The 24,408-nt window shown below is 46.6% G+C and overlaps 1 protein-coding gene across 2 annotated transcripts in view; it reads left to right on the top strand.

Annotated features, from left to right (window-relative positions):
• Positions 1-19,401, top strand: part of LOC126997918 (sodium-dependent multivitamin transporter-like) — a 33,860-nt gene extending 14,459 nt beyond the window's left edge. For both annotated transcript variants that reach the window (XM_050859140.1, XM_050859141.1), the window contains exons 6-13: positions 606-746; positions 2,544-2,602; positions 3,006-3,165; positions 14,714-14,832; positions 14,996-15,150; positions 18,238-18,395; positions 18,657-18,769; positions 19,114-19,401. In XM_050859140.1, coding sequence (XP_050715097.1) covers positions 606-746; positions 2,544-2,602; positions 3,006-3,165; positions 14,714-14,832; positions 14,996-15,150; positions 18,238-18,395; positions 18,657-18,769; positions 19,114-19,238 — 1,030 coding nt within the window. In that variant the 3' untranslated portion in view covers positions 19,239-19,401. The remainder of the gene's footprint in view (positions 1-605; positions 747-2,543; positions 2,603-3,005; positions 3,166-14,713; positions 14,833-14,995; positions 15,151-18,237; positions 18,396-18,656; positions 18,770-19,113) is intronic.
• The last annotated feature ends 5,007 nt before the right edge of the window (positions 19,402-24,408 follow it).

The following is a 24,408-nucleotide window of genomic DNA, read 5'->3' as shown; positions in this document are numbered from 1 at the left end:
GCCACTTAATGAGTAACAACAGGTAAAGTTATGTTGGGGGAATACAGCCCATATAACGACATATCGGTTACCGCTTTCGTGAGTAGATATGACCAAACCTTCTATGAAACCCTTGTTAAACGTGGGTATGTAAAGCTTGAAACGTTTAAGAATACGTCCAGAACGCGGTTTCGCGCCCCGCCCGGTGCCACAAGCTGGGATTTTTCAGTCACCGCCGAGTGGCCAAGACTATCATATGTTGTCCTGAAGACCACTTATCAACCCGGACTCTAGATTTTCTCTCTAAAAGAGAGAGCCAATGTTGAGCTCCGGGGGACAGCATGAGCCAAGAAAGATGGCGAAACATCGGGCTAGTGCCAACCATCAGGCCCACCAAGAAAGTCTACCCCAGCCATAAGCGGAAACGTTAAAAATAAAAAAAAATAAACAAATACCAGGTGACGATTGATTGATAGTTGGCAGTGATTGATAGCAGGTCAAGCATATCGAAAGGGGGTGTTTAGGCCCCGAAATTTTCAAGAAAACGACCCATAGATGACACATCAACCAGTACCATACCCACAGACAAACAAATACCAGCTGACGAGTGAGTGTTTGTTTATAAGTTGGCAGGTCAGCATGTTCGAGAGGCATACGGTGTGGGGTCTCGCGTGGGCTGGCTTTCTGAACACCCTGTCCACGTATTGCTGCTCCCAGACCGCCATTCAACGATATTCCAGCATGAAGAACCTCAAACACGTCTATATGTGAGTATTTATAGTGGTGGTGATGGTAGTACGTAGTAGTAGTAGTAGTAGTCCTAGTAGTAGTAGTACTAGTAGTAGTAGTAGTAGTAGTAGTAGTCAATTTGTAACTGTCGGAAGAAGAAGAAGAAGAGCTGATGAGAGGAAAGAAAGGAAGGAAAAGGAATTAAGAAAAAGAGAAAAAATGAGGAAACTGATGAAACAAAGTAAAGAAAATGAAAAAAAATAGGAAGAAAGGGAAAGATAGTCTAAATAATATATAATGATTCTCTCATTAATTGGGGACTCACAGCATGGCTTCCGTAGCAAAAGATCCTGCCTTTCAAACCTATTGACCTTTTATAACGACCTCTTCTCAGTTTATGACGTAACCATTGGACGTAGTCTATCTTGATTTACAGAAAGCGTTTGATAAAGTCCCACATCATAAATTACTTTACAAATTAAAGCAAATAGGTATTGACGGTCAAGTACACCAATGGATCGCGAATTGGTTGAGCAACAGACAGCAAAGAGTGGTGATTGACGGATTTAACTCGGTGTGGGCGCCGGTCACTAGTGGCGTCCCTCAGAGCACGGTTCTTGGCCCAGTGCTCTTCATTATTTGCATCAACGATATGGAGGTTGAACTCAATAATCGCATTAGTAAATTTGCAAACGACACAAAGATTGGTAACTCGGTTCATACTGACGAAGACAGGCAAAGCCTCCAAGAGGATTTGCACAAAATTTCAGCTTGGTCGGATAGATGGGAGATGCCCTTTAACGTAGACAAGTGCCAGGTCCTTCAAGTCGGAACAAGAAATAAGAAGTTTGATTACGAAATGCGCGGCGTTAAACTCAAAAATGTTCAATGCATTAAGGACCTGGGAGTCAAAATCGCGTCAAACCTCAAATTCTCACATCAATGCATCGATGCAGCAAATAAAGCGAACAGAATGTTGGGCTTCATTAAAAGAAACTTTTTATTCAAGAATAAAGATGTAATACTTCCGCTCTACAATAGTTTAGTCAGACCCCACTTGGAATATGCGGTACAGTTTTGGTTTCCCCACCATGCAAAGGACATTGCTAAATTAGAAGGTGTTCAGCGTCGGGCAACAAAAATAATTCCTTCCTTGCGCAACAAATCCTACGAAGAAAGACTTTCCACCCTTAACATGTTCTCTCTTGAGAAACGTCGCCTCCGAGGAAAACTGATCGAATGTTTTAAAATACTTATGGTGTCACGAATGTAGACAGATCAACATTGTTTATGATCGATGACACTTTGCGTACGAGGAACAATGACATAAAACTCAAATGTAGACAAGTAAATTCAGACTGCACCAAATTTTTCTTCACCAACGTCGTAGTGCGAGAATGGAATAAGCTCCCACCTTCAGTGGTCCAGTGTAACACGATTGACTCCTTTAAAAACAAACTCGACCGTCACTTCCTTGAACTTAATATTAACTAGAATTGAAATGCAACGATTTGGAGCCACCTGATTAATATAAAATCACTTAGGTTTAAGGACAGACCACCTAGTCTGGACCATGGGGTCTGTGTGGTCTGATTTTTTATGTAAATCTATGTAAATCTCTCTCTCTCTCTCTCTCTCTCTCTCTCTCTCTCTCTCTCTCTCTCTCTCTCTCTCTCTCTCTCTCTCTCTCTCTCTCTCTCTCTCTCTCTCTCTCTCTCTCTCTCTCTCTCTCTCTCTCTCTCTCTCTCTCTCTCTCTCTCTCTCTCTCTCTCTCTCTCTCTCTCTCTCTCTCTCTCTCTCTCTCTCTCTCTCTCTCTCTCTCTCTCTCGTTGCAGATCAGTTTTTCTCTTACTTCCCTACGGTTTCCTCCTCTCTGCACTCTTGTCCCTCACAGGTAACTATATTTATGTTCTCCTTTGTTATATTATAATAAGTAAATGAAAAAGATCTTAAAAGTCCTTACCCTGAACAATATATAAGGCCAGTTTGGTCAATCTTTGACTTTCTACTCTAACTCATCCCTATTCTATCCTAATCACTTCTGCAAGAGTTAACCAGCATCTTCACTCCGGTAGACTATTCAACAGTCGTCCTTCCTCATTATTTCTTCCTGCCTACGACTTGAACCCTTCCAGGAAGGGAGTATCAAGGCACCTCTCCATCCAAAATTAGTCCTTTCTTCAGTTCACTATTTATTTTTTTATTTTTATTGGAGCGGTGCTTAGGGAGCTTCTATGATTCTTGTTTTTGTCCCTTGAGCTGCCCCCCTTCCTCTTTAAAAAAAATCTCTCCTTCAGGACTGGTTCTTTTTGCCACCTATGTCGACTGTGACCCTCTCGCGGCGGGCCTCGTGGAATCCAAAGACCAAATCCTTCCCTACTATGTGATGGACCGCCTCAGCTCCATCCCGGGCGTTCCCGGAGTATTTGTGGCCTGCATCATGTCCGGGGCCCTCAGGTAAGGCTTGTACTACCTGGGGATTTGTTGGGAACGAGATGCCCTCAATTAGAGGTTAGATATAGATAAGGAAGATTAGTGATGACATATTTTCGGGTGATAAGCGTTGGATAAGGAGGTGGATTGGTAGTATTACGTTTTCGGTTGTTGGTTTTCTGGCATCTTGGAGACTCAGGCAAAGTTCACACTACCTGGGGACTTGTTGAGGACGAGATGCCTTTAATTAGAGGTTAGATATAGATAAGGAAGTTTGGTGGTGTGGTGCCGTTCATGGGCACTCATTAATTATTTGGGTTCAATATACCTCAAATTAGTAGAATTAATTGTTGACCATTTAAACCCGAGATAAATTAGTAGTTTACTCACCAAGTATTATAAAGGACTTATCATACACCTGATTAGCATCTGCCAACTAATAAGGGTAACTTGACTCAAAGAGCATTACTTGAGGTAAATAGATTTCTTCCGGAGTTTCTGATGGTGGACTAACTAAGAGTCTAGGGACAGGGTCCAACCATTTGAGACAATTTCACATCCCTCATAACATTTGTAAATATCCCCCGCATACAGGTCAACATTAATAGCTTAAACTAACATGCAAAAAATAAAGACATGAGAATAGGTAACACCGACAAACAGGGAGAAACATAACTAGTGTTACCCCTAGTACAGGGAAACAGCCTCCCAATCTGACTCTGCACCACTTAACACCTTAAGCCCTAACTAAACTAGTGTGTTTGCGCTTAACCATTGTTACCCCTGAGAAGGACACACAATCACACATACCACCGTTTTGCCCTTTCCTTCCTTCCTTTCTTCACACATCCTGCCAACCCAGCCACACGCAGCTTCAAAAGTGTTTACGGTCTTGTTGGACTTGATCTTGGCGACGCCAAGCCTGCCATGTCAGGCTTGCCTTCAGCATACCTGAAGTGGCGATGGTTCGCGTCAGAGTCTCGGATATATTATTATAGCCAAAGTATGTTGAACACTGAGAACGGCTCCTTCCTCACCTGTCAGCGGCGATGGCTCGTGTCAGAGTGAGTTCGCTCCCTCTGCCTTGGGCGAGGGAGAACAGTCAGTCTAGGCCCCAAAATACTTTGAAGGGCCTAAAAATGCTATGGTGACGTCACGGAATACACAAGTATTTGTAAATAAAGCTTGCATGAAACCGATTTTCTTGGCGGGCCTCTAATATCAAAACAAAGCTACTGGTATTTTAATTTCATTATAAATATTCGCCGTTCTCACAATAATCAAAGAAAGCTGATTAACAACCCTCAGCAACGCGACAGTTACACTATGTCTCGCCATAATTACACCATGTTTCTCCCTCGGCGTGACGCCTGAAATTTCACTGATGTTAGCAGATTTAGGGGAGATAAGGCACAAATGTCTTCGATCCTTGTTTAAATTCAATCCAGGAGAAACTGGTGGATTGGGGGGATTCTGCGGGGGTCTCTCCTTCCGTACCACTCTGCCACATCTGTCTCCAGTTGTGGGATTAGAGTCAAGGTGTTAATTGGACCACCATTAACCTCCCTTCATTTCCTCCTCCTCCTCCTCCTGCCAGCTTTGGCTGCGGAGGGATGGGAGAGTGGGGAGGAGCCTTCGCCTTTGCTGTCCTTCATCTTCCACCTTTGATTAGATAGTTAGTGTAGCTTGTCACAAACAACCTCGTAAGGACCAGCAGGTTTGTTCTCCCTTTGTGTTCCCTTTGTGTTCCTTCTCTCTCTCTCTCTCTCTCTCTCTCTCTCTCTCTCTCTCTCTCTCTCTCTCTCTCTCTCTCTCTCTCTCTCTGCCTATAAGACAACATATATTTGGTACATTCCATAAAATTAAAAAAAAAAAAAAAGAGAAATTGAGGTTTAAGCGGATTAGCTTATGGAAAGGAGGCCACTCCCAGAATCTATAGTTTTATAGTCCCGGCCTCCTCTTAATTATATTTGTTCTCCGACTATAATTATATTTGTTCTCCGCCTAATCCTCCTTTCATTCTCTAATCCTTTTCCTTCTCTATCTCCTCCTCAGTTTGGCGCAGACTCTTTCAATAGTTCTTGCACTAACATTAGTGGCTTTCGCTGTTCTTGCAGTTACTCTTGTGAGTGGTATGATAAATCCTCTGTTGTTTTTTTCGTCTAAAAAGTACTTGTTTACTTTGTAAATGAGTTCTTTCCCGCGGTTGAGCAGCTAACGACGTGGAGAGGCAGGGAGATGGAGGGAGGGGAGAGGCAAAGGCGGGAGCGGGCCACCCATGGGCCTGTTGGTGGTAGCGAGTGTTATAAGTGCTAGTCGGTTCACGGATAATGAAACTCAGTATCCGTTAGGGTTGCTTTGTTGCACAAAAATACAACAAATCATTAAGACAAACACAACACAAAAAAAAGGTGTTTGTGTGGGTATGCGTTTGTGTGAATGTTGTTTGTGTAGGTTAACATTTAAGTGTTGGTGTATGTGTATAACAATGTGTAACGGTGGACAACAAGAGAACGTGGACGGACAGTCAAAGGTAAACGAATACAAGGAAAGTTAACGATGAAGACGCGACAAGACAGACTGACAGACACAGTGACGATGGACATTACATGAAAACACTGAGAATCTTAGTCTCTCTTTGTAGCACCCCGTTTTCTTGTGTCACTGAGGGGAAGGAACACGCGATTCGAGCGGTGACTGCTACAGATATTCCCCCCCAGTGACTTCATAGAAGGAACGATATCTTCCTGGTGCGGAGTGGTGCAGATGGTGTTGTTTCGGCGACGGAGAGATGGGGCGCCTGGTCTGGGGCCAGTAGGTAAGCCGGCTTGACCCTGTCTACGGAGACCGCGTCCTGAGAACCCAGTCTGTCTATCGTGACAGTCTTTCTGGTCCGTCTCAGGACGCGGTAGGGTCCTTGGTAGGGCTGCTGCAAGGGCCGCCGAACGGCATCCACGCGCACGAAGACGTGGGTGCAGGTGTCGAGGTCCTGGTTGACGAAGGTCTTCTTCGGGGAAGAGCGAGGCTGCACCGGCTGGAGGCTCCTCATGGCACCTTTGAGGCGGGCGGCGAAGTCCTGGACGCCGCAGGGGGCGGTGTCAGGTGTGGGCGCCAGAAGTTCGCCTGGGAGCCGGAGGTTGGTGCCGTACACTAGTTCAGCCGAGGAGTGGTGCAGGTCTTCCTTCAGGGAGGACCTGATGCCGAGGAGGACCAAGGGAAGAGCCAGGGACCAGTTGTCGCGTTGGGTGGATGCCATGAGGGAGGATTTCAGCTGCCGATGGAAGCGCTCGACCATGCCGTTAGCCTGCGGGTGGTAACTTGACGTTCTGTAGCGGCGGATGCCAAGGAGGTCATGACTTTGTTCCACGTTAGCCTCGAACTGGCCGCCGCGGTCTGAGGTGAGGCTGAGAGGACGCCGAACCTGGAGACCCAAGTAGCAATGAAGGCGTGGGCGACGGCGTCCGTAGTGATGTCAGCGATGGGGGCGGCCTCAGGCCAGCATGTGAAACGATCCACGCAGGTGAGGATGTAGCGGTGGCCTGCGGAGGGCGGCAGGGGACCAACAAGGTCGATGTGGACATGGTCGAACCTCTCCGTGACGGGCGTGAAGGTGCCGGGTGGAGAGTGTGTGTGTCGCGTCACCTTGGAGGCTTGGCAGTCAGTGCAGGTTTTGGTCCATAGTCTGACGTCTTTGTTAATTCCCTCCCAAATGAAGCGGGACGTCATCAAGCGCTGCGAGGCTCGAATGCCAGGATGAGAGAGGTCGTGAAGCTGACGGAAGGCCTGGTAGCGGTGTCGCTGTGGCAGGTAGGGACGGATGGTGGCCGTAGAGACGTCAGCGTAGAGAGGACCTTGGTGCCTGGAGTGTGATTTTCTTCACTTTAAGCGCCGGGTTGTTCAGAAGCCTCTCCAGCTCTGCGTCGCCGGACTGATCGGCGGCTATGGCGGCGTAATCAAGTGAAGAGGACGTCACAGCGGTAATGTTGCGGAGAGGGCGTCAGCTGGAGCGTTGTCTGCACCTTTGATATACCGGATGTCAGTGGTGAACTGCGAGATGTAGTCCATGTGGCGGAGTTGACGTGGTGTATAAGTCTTTGTTCCTCAGGAAAGTTGTAGTGAGGGGCTTGTGGTCGGTGAACACGTGGAAACGCCGGCCTTCAATGAAGTAGCGGAAACGTTTGACAGCCTTGAAGATGGCGAGAAGTTCCCGGTCGTAAGCGCTGTACTTGGCTTCAGACTTGGAGAGCTTACGGGAGAAGAAGGCGATCGGCTTCCAGGCGTTGTCGACGAACTGTTGAAGGACAGCACCAGTCCCAGTGTCGGAGGCGTCTGTTGCAATCGAGATCTCCGCGTCATGGGCAGGGAAGGACAACATGACTGTGTCGCTGAGAGCCTTCTTAGCAGCGAGAAAGGCGGCGTCAGCGTTCGGAGTCCAGGCGAGAGTGACAGACTGGCCACGCTTGCAGGGCTTCACCATGGCGTAGAGGGGCTGGAGCATGAGAGAGCAGTGTGGGACGAAGCGGTTGTAGAAGTTAACCATACCCAGGAATTCCTTGAGTTGGCGCTGGGTGGACGGCTTCGGGAACTGCTGGATGGCTTCAGTCCAGGAAATTCCCTTAATACTATATATATATATATATATATATATATATATATATAGATATATATATATATATATATATATATATATATATATATATATATATATATATATATATATATATATATATATATATATATATATATATATATATATATATATATATAATTTTTATTTTGTGCAGAACCTGTTCTTAAACAGAGGTATAATGGAAAAATTACAGTTAAACTTAAATTTAAACAGACTACACCCAGCATAGAAGTATAATATAATCAACACACAGCTTTTGAGGATATTAGTTTCTTTATTTATTTAAACCCTCTCATAGTAGTGAAGAGAGAGACCAAACCTTTTTTTTTCAATAAGCGAATGTGTGAATAGGGATGAAAATTATAACAGTACGTATGTGCGAAAAAAAAATCGTTAACGGTCTCTGCATTTCGCACAAAACAGAACTTCGAATGACTGCTCCGAGATCTCAAAAGCATTTATTTATATGTGTTTTGTTTCTAAGTACTATTTTATCGCCTTAGGAAAGCACAAATGTTAGTCATCACGAAAATATAACATGAAAATAGAGTTCGAGTGATACATTTCTTTTTGTCATCTATCTATCTATCTATATATCTATATCTATCTATCTATCTATCTATCTATCTATCTATCTATCTATCTATCTATCTATCTATATCTATATCTATATCTATATCTATATATATATATATATATATATATATATATATATATATATATATATATATATATATATATATATATATTTATATTGTGTGTGTGTTGTTTGTGTGCGTGTGTGTGTGAGAGAGATTTTGACTGTCCTTTTTTCAAGAAAACTTGAGGACAAACAGGCTCAAAAAAGGACAGACTGTCCTTAAAAGGACAAACATGGCAACCCTGCCACACACAGTACGAGTCTGGTGACTGCGGCAGTTTCAAAAGAGCAACCTGCATTGTGAGTCAGTAAATTTAATTTTTGTGGAATGAATGACACACAAAAGTTGATGAATGTGGATTTTTGGTCAAGGTGCTGAAGGTTAACGAACATTATTCTCTCTCTCTCTCTCTCTCGACCATTGGGCCACCACAACTTAAGTCCCCAGGACCCCAGTGGGCCCTCAGTTACCAGTGGGCCCTAGGCCAATGGCCTATGTTGCCTATTGGCAAATCCGGCCCTGTCGGGAACTGCTGGATGGCTTCAGTCCTTGAGTTGAGTGGAGCGATGCCCTCTGGAGTAACAGTGTGGCCAAGGAAGGTGAGGGAAGTAACACCGAACTCAGACTTGTCCACGTTGATCTGTACTCCGTAGTCTTGCATGCGGGTGAGGACTTGGTGAAGGTGCTGTTTGTGAGAGGCTTCATCCGGGCTAGCGATGAGTAGATCGTCTATGTAGGCGAAGCAGAAGGGTAAGCCGCGGAGAACTTCGTCGATGAAGCGTTGAAAGGTCTGGGCCGCATTCATGAGTCCAAACGGCATCCTGACGTATTCAAAGAGACCGAAGGGCGTGATGACGGCAGTCTTCGGTATGTCGTCAGGATGGACTGGAATCTGGTGAAAGGCCTTGACGAGGTCCACACGTGAAAAGATGGTGGAACCAGCAAGTTGAGACGAGAATTCCTGGATGTTTGGCACCGGGTATCTGTCCATCTTGGTGCGCGAGTTAAGGGCTCGGTAGTCTCCACAGGGACGTATGTCGCCGTTCTTCTTGGGGACGACGTGGAGGGCTGATGACCAGTTGCTGCTACTGGGCCGTACAATACCTTGACGCAACAGGGACTCGAACTCTGCCTTGGCTTGACGGTAGCGTTCAGGAGCTAAGCGACGGGCCTTGGCGTGTACTGGAGGTCCTGTAGTCTCTATGTGATGCGTAACGTGGTGCTTGACGGGCAGGCTGGCTGAATAGGGCTGTGTCAGCGTGGGAAAGGACTTGAGCAGGGCGGCGAACTGGTGGTCCTTGTGAACGACGGCAAGTTGCGAGCTGTCACCTGGTGCTGGTTGAGCATTGGAGAAGATTGAAGTGAGCGGGTCAACCAACCTCCGTCCTTTGACGTCGACTAAGAGGTTGAAGTGCATTAGGAAGTCAGCTCAGAGGATTGCCTGCGAGACGTTCCCGACGTAGAAGGTCCATTCGAAGCAACGTCGTAGGTAAAGGTCCACTTGCATGGTGTGTCGCGAGTAGACAGGTATTTTGGTACCGTTGGCGGCGTACAGGTGCAAGAGTGGAGGTAGAGTTCGCTGACTGGCGGTTGCTGGGATTATACTGACATCAGCGCCGGTGTCAATCAGGAACTTTGTGTTGGAACGGCAATCATGAAGGTGGAGCAGCGCTGAGGGTTGATGACGAGCGCTATGCTGCACTAGTGCTCGTCCTTGGAGTTTGACGCCTTGTAAGTGCACGGGGTGGTACACCTCGTAGCTTTCTCGCCGAAGTTTTTGTGGTACCAGCAGAGTCCTGGGCTTTTCGAACGGGAGCGGCGCCGACGTCGGTGAGGAGTGGGGGAGCGAGAGCGGCGGCGATCGAGCCGCTCCTCAAGAGAGGTGACTTTCGTCGCGAGCAAGGAGACTTGCTTGACGAGTTCGTCAAACTGAGTGGTCCTTTCGGAGACGACGGAAGACACTGAGGAAGTTACCGGTCCAGGTAGAGTTGCCATGAATTCGTCTGCTAACTTGGCAATGGCGTCGGGCTTCAGGTCGTCCTTAACGCTGAAGAGGCTGCGCTGGACAGCTGGGGTCAGACGTTGGTAAAACAGCTGTTTGAACAAGTCTGGGTCGAAAGACTGGTACTTTTCGCCGAGCAGCTGCTTCATGCGGCGTAGGAGGTCCGTCGGTTTCTCATTACCCAACTCTTCTTTGGAGAGGAGTTCACGGAGGCGGGTGGCGACAGAAGACTGAAGGCGTTGGAGTAGGGCAGTCTTCAGGTCTTCATAGGCATGATCAGAGTTGTAGGCTGAGGCGATGACGTCAGAGACTTGTGGAAGGACGTCGGCGGGCAGGAGGCTAACAGCGTGAGTGTACTGAGTAAGGCTGTTAGTAATTTTGGCGGTCTTGAATCCGCACTCCAAAATCGAGAACCATATGGACGGGTCCTGTGAGCAGAAGGGCGGCGCTTTGAAGGACACCGCCGCCGCAGCGGAAGAGTTGTCGTCGTCAGACATGGTGAAGTTGAACGGTGTTGGCAAGGGCGCTGGCGTACAACGGGCCAGGAGCCACGGCAGTCCGTGAGAGTAGAACGAACTGCGTGTAGTATAGGCACTGACGCGTGCTAGGGACCTCAGTGGCCCGGGGAGTGAACCAGTGTCCAAGAAAGCACTGTAAAACAACACTGTACACTTAGTGGGAACACTGTGACACTAACTGTTGCTGGGGACTTGCTGCACTGAACTGTTGCTGGACACACTGCACTGTACACATAGATCCACAAGTGTAGGATAATCCAAGAGGGCGGTGGTAGATCCAGGAGGCGGTGGTTAATCCAGGGGGCAGCTAGTAATCCCAGTGGGGTGTCACACTGTGTTTGCGTGTACACTGAGTCTGCGGTGTGTGGTGGCGTATACACTGTCTGTATGGCGTGTACAATGAGTCTGTGTGGCGTGTACACTGAGTGTGTGGCACTGTGTGTCTCAGTAATATGTCGCACTGTGTTTGAGTGTTCACTGAGTCTGTGTAGTGTCACACGATGTGCGTGTCTCAGTCGCCGGACCAGCAGAAAAGCAGGGAGGAGGAAGGGTGGGGGTGGGTGGGTGAGCGACGGGAGAAGCACCATGGGGCACAAAAGATGCCTGAAGGGCGCTGAAGATGCCTGGAGGAGGCGCACAGAGGGTGCCTGGCAGAGGCGCACAGAGGGTGCCTGGAAGAGGCGCACATGAGGGTGCCTGGAAGAGGCGCACATGAGGGTGCCTGGAAGAGGCGCACATGAGGGTGCCTGGAAGAGGCGCACAGAGGGTGCCTGGGGAAGGCACAGAGGGTGCCTGGGGAAGGCGCAGAAGGCGCCTAGGGGAGGGCGGGGGAAAACCCTGAAGGTGGCAACTACGCCTATGGCGTAATGTTTCTCCCGACCTGAGTGCTCAGCCCCACGAACCCCGAATGGAGGCGAGGATTTTTGCCCCAGGAGAGGGCGGACGAATGGACAAGTTACCCTGCCCAGGTCCTCCACTCTAGGAGAGAGTGCCCTTAAAACGGCACCGGCTATAAGCCACCTTGAACCATAGCAACACTCCAGGGTCACCAATTGTTGGTGGTAGCGAGTGTTATAAGTGCTAGTCGGTTCACGGATAATGAAACTCAGTATCCGTTAGGGTTGCTTTATTGCACAAAAATACAACAAATCATTAAGACAAACACAACACAAAAAAAAGGTGTTTGTGTGGGTATGCGTTTGTGTGAATGTTGTTTGTGTAGGTTAACATTTAAGTGTTGGTGTATGTGTATAACAATGTGTAACGGTGGACAACAAGAGAACGTGGACGGACAGTCAAAGGTAAACGAATACAAGGAAAGTTAACGATGAAGACGCGACAAGACAGACTGACAGACACAGTGACGATGGACATTACATGAAAACACTGAGAATCTTAGTCTCTCTTTGCAGCACCCCGTTTTCTTGTGTCACTGAGGGGAAGGAACACGCGATTCGAGCGGTGACTGCTACAGGCCCACCTGCTTTGCCTTCCATGACCTTTAGAGAAGTGACCTGGGCAAGCTGGGCTTTGGATGTGTAGAATGACAACGTTGGAATACAACGTTGTCAAGTGTCGTGGTTAAATACAAAATCTTTGTTAATATCTTAAAATCAAAACAATCTTAACGCTATATGACCTTATTGGATTATCCAATTATTTAATCAAATTCATTTAAAGGTAGTAAATAGCTGACGAGAAGTGTTGAGAGTGTGTGGCAAGGTGTGGGGCGGGCATGGAGGTATAAAGGGTGGAGAGGCCGTGAGGCGCTCGGGCTGATGCCAGCGAACTGTCAGTCGGCCATCTTTTTGTAGGGCTCGGCAGCGACTGCTGGGTAGTGATGAAACACGTCATGGAAGTATTTCGCTACGTTGGAATGCATGTTTGTCCCCTGTCTAAGAAGTGGGGTTGGGGTGAGGTCACATAGTTAATGGGGAGAGTCAGGTCTGTTTATGGGTTGGGCTATGATGACTCAGGTCGAGAAAAACCGAGGTCAGGGTGAGGACAGATAATTAATAAAGGGTGTCAGGTCTTGACCCAAGTCGATCCACACATATTCTCTGTCTATAATTCAGTAGAGCTCTCGTGCAGCGAGAGTAATAAAGGCAGGAGTGTCGCTCCGTGTGTGGTCTGGAATGCTGACTACCTGTAATTCATTTGGGTGCAATGAACAAGCGAACAAAAATCTGATCCATCCTTTACTTTTCACCAGTAAGTTATTTATTAATTCATTTTTATATCTGATGTTGAAGCAAGCGTGCATAACTTTTATAAACAAGACTGATGCACAGGACATATGCACATTGATTATTTGATCAAAGTGTTAGCAACATCTCTCTGACAAGATCGTTGGCTATATAGCCGGATTTGTCAGCTTAAAACTTAAGAGATCTTTAAAGTGTGAGTCGTGCTGCAATGCTTTATTTACCCAACATCTGGATGCAACTCACTGATTTATCTCAGTTGAAAATAAAGGCCACCTATCTTTTCCATCCAGAGATGTTGCCATTTGTCTTGTGTGTGAAAAAAAAGTCAGAGAGAAAGTTTTACAGTATAGTGACCAGCCATATGCAAAGTTGTCAACACATGCTTGGCACAACATTGTAACACTTGTACGGTACTGTCCGAGTTCCAGGAGAGGGCTGTCTTCTCCAGCCTGGCACAACACATGTTAGAGTTAGACAGTGATCCGTTCACTAATCATCTTGTGTTACTGATATCAAGGCTGTAGGCGAGACCTGTCTGCAGGTCAGGTACAGATATGCAGCCAGACAGTTTACTGCACGACTAATATCCCTTACAGGCGCCAAAAGTAGAGCCAGGATGAATAAATTAAGTACTATTTAGTGTAATGTGATTCTGTGTATAATATATAATATCTAGTCTGAAGGACCTGTTGGCATGCAGTATATGGGTAGCAGTAACACTGTAGTTCATTTGACACGCCTGCATATTATAAGTAAGTATAAACAGTGTAAAATGGGGTAAAAAAAAAAAGTGCTACTGAAGTGACAGCCCCTACAACAATATGGCGGACGGGGGAGAGCGGTGGGCTCACCCAAGACAGTACTGACCGCGCGCCTCACAGCCACTCTACCCTCCATGGGGGCGGGGCTGACCCGCACCTTTCACCACCCCCCCCCCCACCCCACCCGCTACTTCCAAACAGATTTACTATAAATATCCTTTTCCTCTCTCTCTCTCTCTCTCTCTCTCTCTCTCTCTCTCTCTCTCTCTCTCTCTCTCTCTCTCTCTCTCTCTCTCCTTCACAAGTCATGAGAAAACCACGTAATAATGGTTGCGCAAACATGTTGCCAACTATTTACTTGGGAAAAAAATACAATTTTTTTTTTTACATTTCGGTCCATTACAGTGGTGTCATGTTTTCGGGTGTAGGTTCTCTGGGCGCTTGCAGAATCAGGTGAAGCTTAAGTCCATATTATTAAACTCTTCAAAGGCTTAGTACATCTATTTACAAAGGCTCTCGTGGTTTCCTGAGCCTGGTGGTAGTTTTGCAAGGCTTCAGCGCAGTGAATGAGAAAAATGCTCATAACCCGATGTAGCTCCTCTCTGGAATTAAAAATAGTCGTAACAAGACCCTGTAGCGTTTGATAATACCAATCTTACACTACCTGACAACTTGTTAAAGACTAGACAACTGCCAGCAGAGGTTAGATAAGCATAAAGTGGTACTACATTTACAGGAGCTGCCCAGTGTTGGCTTTTGGACCTCTTGCAGACTCCTTTTGTTCTTATGTCCTTTATAAGTCACTCCTTGCAGCACCATCTCGTCCGGGGTCAACTCGCAGGCCGCCGTGACTTGGGAGGACTGGCTCTCAATGACGGACTATTTCGGCAAGCTTTCCTCCAAGACCCAAGCCTTCATCACCAAGCTTATGGGTGAGGAATGTGTGAGGAATGATTAGGTGGTTGGATGCGGTATGAATGTGGAAGCAAGAGGTGTCAAGAGTGAAATAGTGGAAGGAGTGAGGTATAATAATATATGATTATCACATCTATGGAGCAAAGAAACCTGAAACTAGAGACTGAAGTGTTTTCTCAGCCTTCGGGTACGGCATGGTGGCTATCGGACTTGCCTTCATCGCCGGCAGCATGGGCGGGGTGCTGCAGACCGCCGTAGCTGTCACCTTCGCTGTGGCCGGGCCCCTCTTTGCTGCCTTCACCCTGGCCATCTTCGTGCCCTTTAGTAATGCCAAGGTGAGTCTTAGGAGACGTTAAATCCTTAGAGACAGACAGATTGGTTTGGGATGGTCAAAGCCACACTTATTTCTGCTGTTTCTATAGTCTTTCGATTCTAACTTGAGTTACTTGGGTTCCGTGTCGCCGTCAGGAGACTCCGTGGGAGGGAGATATGTAAACACTTTGCACAGCTTCTGTAGTTTAATATTCTTCCTTAGTAGTACACTTCACTCCAAGGGCGGATCCAGCCTTGAGTTTTGGGGGGGGCCAACTGTTCATCGACGACGGACTGTACACATGGAATTAAGCCTAATATGAATAATCGAGCTGGTAGGAAAGGATGCCTACGTACTGTGTGATGGCGCGGGGCGAGGCAGGAGACCAAGGCCCAGGTCAACAGCACCCGCACGAACAAGTGCGCTCGGCTTGGCCGAAAATGGTACCTCTTCCCAACATCATATCTCTGCCGTGGTTCAACCTAGACACTTCCAATATCTTTCATCATGAGGAGCAGAGGAGGAAGGATTGGCGATGAGATAGCAGTAAAAACTATTATGTTTTCGTTTGAAATTACCACACAGGGCATTGGTGAACAACACCTATTTTTCCAAAAATTTGCAGTATCGCTCGCGCGCTGGGAGAGTGACAATAGACCCCTAGCCCGAGGTTTATGGGCTAAAGATTCGACAGCGCACGCCCTGAGTAAATTCTATATTTAGAAGTCCTTGCTGAAGCTCAACCTTGGTATTTTCCCTAATCGCTGATTGGCCGAAGAGGCCTTCCTTCTCAGCGCTTAATTCCGATTCGCTTGTGCATTGAGGCCATAGAATTGGATTTTGTTTTATGTAGTAGAGCGATGCAGTATCGACTATCGAGTTCTACATGATATGTATATGATTGAGGGAGGCTGACAGTATCTGTAACGAATTTCTTTGGGGGGGGCCAAAACATACTCTCAGAGCGTTTGGGGGGGGCCATGGCCCCGTGGCCCCCCCCCTGGATCCGCCTATGCTTCACTCTGACTCTTCACTTACCACTAGCTTACTATGACTGGGACTGGACTCCTCTCGCCCTCTTCTCCTATATATATCCAGAACAGTACAGTCTAGAATGTTACAGTATATTTTAGATCATACAAGAACATGTAGCAAAAGTATGTGCGAGTTGGCAACACTTCCCACCTGGCGCCTGGCCGCGCCCCGCGGGGCGCGGACGAGACTTTGCTCCCTGCCCCCCTGCTCGCTCTTCCCGGAGCCTTCTAGAGCCCCATGGACGCCAGGGGAAGCATCCAGCACAACAATATATATATATATATATATATATATATATATATATATATATATATATATATATATATATATATATATATATATATATATATATATATATATATATATATATATATATATATATATATATATATATATATATATATTCATAATTATTACGACTGCATGGTGTTATGAATGACTTGGGATTCGAGGGAAAGACAACGACTCTGTAAACCTTCCATTTCACTTGGCAACGTGGCTCATGCGATGGTGCCGCACCATTCACCCTTCCGCCACCATGGAAGACTCAAGTAGGTCCTGCACAGCCAAGCAAAAGATATTATATATAACGCAAATAAGAGAGAGAGAGAGAGAGAGAGAGAGAGAGAGAGAGAGAGAGAGAGAGAGAGAGAGAGAGAGAGAGAGAGAGAGAGAGAGAGAGAGAGAGGGGTGGGGGGGGTAACGGGCTCCTCTGAGGAGAGTAATGGGGGTGATGTGGCAGTAGCGCGGCTCAGGAGAGCCGTGCTTAAAGGCTCAAGTTAGAGTCGATCGACTATAGTTTGAGAGGCTATTACATTTACTTTTTGTGTAAGGTGTCAAACCCTTAGTAGAAAAACACTGACTGATTTACGAGGGTCACTGCCACACTCATTTAAGCAGTTTCTAGTTGAAGAGGATTTTTACATTTACTTATTTTGTGTGTGCTTTCTAAGGGATCGGCTGAACCTTTAATCCCTTTTTTTTGCAGTTTTCAGGCTGTTTTATTTTACTTTTTGATGCTTTTCCTTTGTGTTACGTCACCAAGAGAAGGTAGTTCAGTGAACTATGGTGCGTTGTTGTTTAAAGGTATAATGTTAGTACAAGGGGTTCAGTTTGGCAGACTTAATAGAAAGGTATGAAAGAAAGGAATTAAAGCCATTATACAGGTATATTACAATTCAATCACACGTAAATCTCTCATACAACCAATAATCACTCAAACACAACTAATAAAATAAATACAAAGATCAATGGAACTGGAAAACCACGGCGTCGGAAATAGTCACGGTGAACACTTATGTAATAGACTCGGGTCTGCTATGCTGATTCACCCACTTGTCACTTTAAACGTCCTAAAGTGTTGAGAGGGTCAGGAGAATGGTGAGACTGATTTGAGGGTGTCTTGTCTTAAAGATTTTCCCCCTTAATAGGGGGACAGGGCCTTTGGCCAAAAGGCGGCCCTGTAAGGAGGAGCGAGCGATGCAAAGCTCGTTACAGGGGTGGGGATACCTCCGACGCCGCCACAGACACGAGTAGCAGCCGTCGAGTAGCGACGGAGGCACGGGCCCCTCGGGCAGGCGCCCAGAAGCAGCCCGACGAGGGCTGGCGTGCCACTGATTTCAGGGTGGGGAGGGGAGATTGCTCCCTCTTGCACGAGGGAGCACGGGCCTTTGCCAAAGGCGGCCCGTAGCAGGGAGCCGACAGACCGACTCTATCGGCAATCGAAATCTAGCCGACCAAGTCGGTCCGTCGACGAGGACTGGCGTGTCTCTGAGGGTGGAATTGGCCTCCTGTTTATAACCGTGGTTGGGGATGAGTCTCGAGCGGAGGCTGGTTCTAGACAGTGAGTGAGAGGCCGGCCCACTTCGAACAAAGACGGGATCGAAGCAGTGAGGGTGATAACTGTGTGTGTGTGCGTGTGTGTGTCACATTCAAGTAGGGCGAAGCTTCAGGTTGCCCTAACACACTCTTCCTAGCTGAAAGGTTCATGCTGTCTTCCTTTACACTGCCTTTGCTGCCATCTTTGAGATTCATCAGCTTCCGACATGATTTTCAAAGCAATGTTCGCCCCCAGGGGTCCTGCGCCGCCATGCTTGGGGGGACGATGCTCTCCCTGGGGCTGTACTTTGGGGCCACAGGGATCGGCCTCACCCCCGAGCTCCTGCCCACCTCCACAGACGGCTGCCCGGCCAACATTACCATCCCACCTCCGCCAACCACCCCAATCTTGAGGTAATATAGTCGCTGTACACTAAATTGATCCTGAGGTTGGTACTGTCAGATGCTCCCACCTCTCTCCTCAATTATTTACAAAGCCCAAAAAGGTCCATTGGAGAAGGGTCAAATTACTACCAGGGTCATAAAACTGTCCAAGGCAATGACCCAAACTCTTATGAAAGCTCTGTCAAATATGTGAGCTTGAGTATCGAAAAAGTTTAATTTAAATCCTTTCAGATTAGTTTGATGTTAACGTTTAATCAAATCCCCTATCAGAGTGGAGGACCTGGACTACCCTAAGAAGCTGCTTGGCGTATCCTACACCCTCCTGGGCACGATTGGGTTCCTAGCGTCCTGCATCATCGGGATCCTGGTCAGCCTAGCCACAGGTTGGTCTAACAAGGCGTCTCGCTTCACATACCACAAGGAAATATTTTGCCTTCTCTCTTTGGCAAATCGTTGCCAGCTTCAGGAAACCAATTCAGTCAATGAAAAGCATCACATCAGTATACTTGAATCATCAACTAAAACACTAAAGAGATAATATAAACATAGAATAAACACTTAAAAACAATCCACCATAACCAAAGTCCCAACTGATTCACTACTATACCTTTACTACTACTATTACTACTACTACTGCTATATACTACCGTACCACTTCATGCGTCTTTATTTGTATTTACTTGTATGGTCGTCTAGTCAGTCAGGCAGTCATCTTGTTAATCAACAGGAGGTCACAACGGCAAGCCAATCAAGGAAAACCTAGTGCACAAGTGGGTAAGGTGGGCCCTGCCTGACCCCTACCCTGAGGAGTCACCCGTGTCCCCTCGCTACACCGCCAACACTCGCTTCTGAACTCAACCTTGGCTTTCGGGGCGGCTCGGACACAGCCTGGAGAACATCAGTTGGAGAAGTTGGGTTGTATGGGCGTTGGATTGAATGGGTGTTGAGCTTTGCCATTTTATACGCATTGTTGGAGTTAGTATCTTAGGTTTTGTTTTTATAAAGCCATTTTCTACGCGTGTTTTTTAATTAGTATTCGTATGTAGGAAAAAAATAGTATAACTAATATAAATAATTAATAGTATATATATATATATATATATATATATATATATATATATATATATATATATATATATATATATATATATATATATATATATATATATATATATATATATATATATATATATATATATATATATATATATATATATATATATATATATATATATATATATGTGTGTGTGTGTGTGTGTGTGTGTGAATTAGCTCTATGTTAATATTATAGTGAGTTAGTGTGTATTATAATCGTTTTTCTTCTTTTCCTTCTTTCTTACTCATTTTCTTTCTCTTTTTTTTATTCTCATTCGTACACTTTTCCTTCTTTATTTATTTATTATTATTATCTCTTTTTTCTTCCTTTTGTTCTCTTCTTTTTCTTCTTTTTCTCTTTTCATTCTTATACGTCTCCATTTCTCCTACTACTACTATTACTACTACTATTACTATTACTACTCTCTTTCAGACATTCGGGTATAGCCTACTATCGCCGCCACGGCCAGTCTCTCACATCCACCACACCTACTGAGAATATCCTACCTCACACGTGCCCTCCTTCCCCCCCCATCCCCCCGTGTGGAGACGTAACAGGCGGTGTTACACTCACCGTTTTCCTCTAACCGTTGGGCGTACGTCCAACCGGGAGCGAGTAGAGTCCCTTGATAGAGAGAGTACCGACAAGCTAGAATTTGGACGCCATTATTGGCCCTGTTATTCGCCCCGCTTTTCAAACACTCGCACACGCTCTCTCTTGCATTTCTGTTCCACAGCCATACGGGTCGTCCACTGAAACTGAGGCACTTAGTAACCCACGTAGCCTGTGATATAGAGGTTTTGCAGTGACGTCACGAAATAGCGTCGTCTACACCTTGTGAGTCGTCTGCAAACCCGCTGGTGGTCACCTCCCCAGCAGAGTGAGCAGACGCACCACGTGTGCCCCATCCCTAAGTCACTACCCGCGGGTCAGATGGCAGGACCTTCAGCATCATTTGTGTTAAGTGATTACGCGAGATCGCTCGAAAATGCTGCGAAGCTAAATACATCGAAAAAATCAGTGCTTTTGGAGGAGGAGACTGGTAGACTGGCTGTCTAGCTGGCTGGCTGGTTGACTGGTGGGTCGACTGGTTGCCTGGTGGATTGATTGGCTGGCTGATTGGTAAAGTGACTGTCTGTCCAACTGACCGATTGGGTGGCTGGCTGGTTGACTGGGTGACTGACTGGGTGGTTGACTGACTGGCTGATTGGTTGGCTGGTTGACTGGCTGTTTGGTTGGTTGGCTGACTGTCTGGCTGGTCGGTTGACTGGCTGTCCCTCTGCCTGGCCGATCTGTTGCTGACCAGTGATGCCCAGGTAGGCAGCACAGGCAGGCAAACAGGTGAGGGCAAGTGACGACAGGTGAGGGCAGGTGACGGCAAGTCACCTTACACTATGCACTCTTGGTCACTTCCCTGCGTACACTTATATACTCCACCCAGCACTGAGCTCTGTCCCTCTGCCTCCACTGAAATTCCTTTCCTATTTTCTTCCCCTGCTTGAGCGCCGCCATGCGTGTTTACCTCCGACAGTTCATGTAAATCCTGTTCCGGAGTAATCCCCCGCCACACAATAAGCTAGGGAACCCGGGGCAATACCTAAATGAATGTTACCTCATGTAATAATCTGACAGTTTTGCCTGTAATATTTACCTCTGACAAAATGAGTACTGCAGAGTCGAGATGAAGCAGACGGCCGCCAGTTTTGCCTCCTATCACAGCTGCTATCCGTTTCCCCCGCTCTTCTGGATTAGCTGGAAATCTATAAAATGACACAGCATCTCTCCCGTGAACATCCAACCGCACAGCATACGTATCCCATGACGAACACACAGAGCACTTGTTTAGCCGCCACCAATTAAGGTTTGCTTTGATAAGTGACTACCACCACTGACCACCAAGATGGCCGTGTAGGCCCGCGCTACCCCCGCACCCCCACTGATGACGTCCCTGCAAAACCTCTATAGGCGCGAGTCACGGCGGGCTGCTGACGACCTTGAGAGGCGGCAGCGCTCAAAGGGTTCTGAGAGACTTCAAACAAGTCTACTAAAAATAGGTTCTTCTTTTGAGTGCTGCTGCTGTGATGGATGGATTTTAACAATACTTATCGCTGCAAAACATTATCGGCAGTAGTAGAGGAAGTCTTTCTCTTACCCACAAATCCCTTCTTCACGTGATCCTTGCCTGCAGGGAGGGACGCAGTCTCCTGAACGTCGTAAACTGTTCGGCCTACTAATATACTTAATTGTCACAGGCTACGTTACTAACACACCACCAAAGCTCCATCAACGCCAAGGCACCTCGTTTCCTTTATGATACTTGTTTGCAGTAAACTTTAGCCGATGGAAAGAAAATTAGTGCAAAGTAATGACGAGGGGATGGAAGGGGAAACTGATTCCATTACTCGCCGTGCTGCTCTCCTGTGTTAACATACACACACACTAGGATGTAGCTAGTGCAATAAATGTAGCCTTCTGTGCAATTCCAAGGAATTGTGAAGATAATTCATCAGTGATTATAGTTCAATAACACTGAATTTAATTGAATATTGAAATGTTTATTGTTGATGAAAAAAATAATACAATAAAATATTAAGGCCAGGTATTTAAACATATTTCATTTTGTTTGAAGGTCAAAATAGGTTAAGAGAATATTGTAGAAAAATGTCCATCATATTATAATGACATTGGTACCCATGGAAATGAAGAATGTGCAACCTTATCTATTAGGCTATTAAACAAAGAGGGACTTATAGCTTTACTTAGAGGAGTTTCTAGCTGAAGAGCTGTCACATGAGCAAATAGTACCTAAGCAATCACTCTAAAACAGTAACTTTCCCCGCATGTTAAAATCTCAGAAACGAGTAATAATAATGGAAACCGGTATCAGTGATGCTTGGTAAATATATCTAAAAAAAATAAATGTTTTCACCATTAGAGTGAGTTGGGTGTGATTCTGTTGAAGTTTTACCAGAGACGTATGACATACCAGAGGTAGGAGCTAACATTAATTCTTTTTATCCAAAATCTTGTAACATGTCCAGTCCGTGAGACTGACATTTATGAGACTGTGAAATATCCATTATGAGTCTAAAGCCCTGTGGGAGAGATCACATCCAATAATATTGGCCATATGGGCGACAGCTTCCCTCATCAGCAACGATGTCTGGACCTCTGATGACAGTGAGGTGAACGATTGTTTCAGCCCTTGTAGCATTATCTCTCTCAAAGGTAAAGGTAAAGGTAAATTCATTTAGTTAAAAATTTGCGTAAATATTATACAATATATATGTATGTATAAAAAAATTACTTGCATTATATATATGATAGGATTAGCTACCCCTGCAAATTAAGTTGTAGAAAACTAATATTAATAAAAGTTTAGAAAACGTAGGCATCGATGGTAAAAAGAGCAATATTTCTGCAGTTTGTTTACCATGTTTCTCACATTATTTATATTATTGTATACTATTAGCCAACACAACAGCTAATTTAATTACTAATCCTTAGCAATCAAAAAGGCGCAAAATCTGACCATGAATATGAATAAATAAAGGTTTTCTAGTACATTTTATACCGTGAGAGCAGGGTGAGTGTGATGATGATGATGTGAGGATTTACCCCCTAAAAAGGGGGAACGGGCCTTTGTCTTGTGCGACGGCCCGTCGCAGGGGGGAACCCGCCGCTGACGTGCGGCGGGTGTGGGGAAGCCTCCGCCGCCGCCACAGCCACGAGTAAAAGCCGGCGAGCAGCGACGGAGGCACGGGCTCTCTGGGCAGGCGCCCAACAGACACCCGTAGCTGACTCGTGCGGGCAGCCGACTGGTCGACTTGACAACGGAGGGGTGGCCCTAAACGAGGATGACCCCACGGGTCCACCACGCCTCCGTAAAAGGGCCACCCGGCTGCTCGCCCGAGGAGTGCTGGCGTTCCACTGGGTGAGTGTGAACCAGATCAAGGATTATATAGAGGTTTTGCAGCTGACGTCATTAGTGGGGGTGCGGGGGTAGCGCAGGCCTGCACTGCCATCTTGGTGGTCAGTGGCGGTGGTCACTTATCAAAGCAAACGTTGGTGGGGGCTGCACAAGTGCACTGTGTGTTCGTCATGCGATACGTATGCTGTGCGGTTGGATGTTCTAATCGACACGGGAGAGATGCTGTGTCATTTTATAGATTTCCAGCGAATCCACAAGAGCGGGGGAAGTGGATAGCAACTGTGAGGAGGGAAAACTGGCGGCCGGCTGCTTCATCTCAACTCTGCAGTGCTCATTTTGTCAGAGGTAAATATTACAGGCAAGAATGATCAGATTATTACATAAGGTAACACTCATTTAGGTATTGCCCCGGGTCTCCTAGCTTATTGTGTGGCGGGGGATTACTCTGGAACGGGATTTACATGAGCTGGCGGAGGTAAACAAGCTGGCGGAGCTAAACACGCATGGCGGCGCTCAAGCAAGGGAAGAAAATAGAAAAGGAAATTCAGTGGAGGCAAAGTGCACAGAGGGACAGAGCTCAGTGCCGGGTGGAGTATATAAGTGTACGCAGAGAAGTGACCAAGAGTGCGTAGTGTAAGGTGACTTGCCGTCACCTGCCCTCACCTGTCGTCACTTGCCCTCTCCTGTTTGCCTGCCTGTGCTGCCTACCTGGGCCTACCTGGGCATCACTGGTCAGTAACAGGAGATCGGCCAGGAAGAGGGACAGCCAGTCAACCGACCAGCCAGACAGTCAGCCAGCCAACCAATCAGCCAGTCAACCACCCAGCCAGCCAACCAATTAGCCAGTCAGTCAACCACCCAGTCAGTCATCCAGTCAACCAGTCAGCCATCTAGTCGGTCACTTAGACAGACAGTCAGCTTACCAATCAGCCAGCCAATCAACCCACCAGGCAACCAGTCAGCCAGCCAGCTAGAAAGCCAGTCTACCAGTCAGC

This window comes from Eriocheir sinensis, chromosome 13, assembly GCF_024679095.1.
Source record: "Eriocheir sinensis breed Jianghai 21 chromosome 13, ASM2467909v1, whole genome shotgun sequence".
NCBI lineage: Eukaryota > Metazoa > Arthropoda > Malacostraca > Decapoda > Varunidae > Eriocheir > Eriocheir sinensis.
This window is presented reverse-complemented; position numbering and strand designations above follow the sequence as displayed.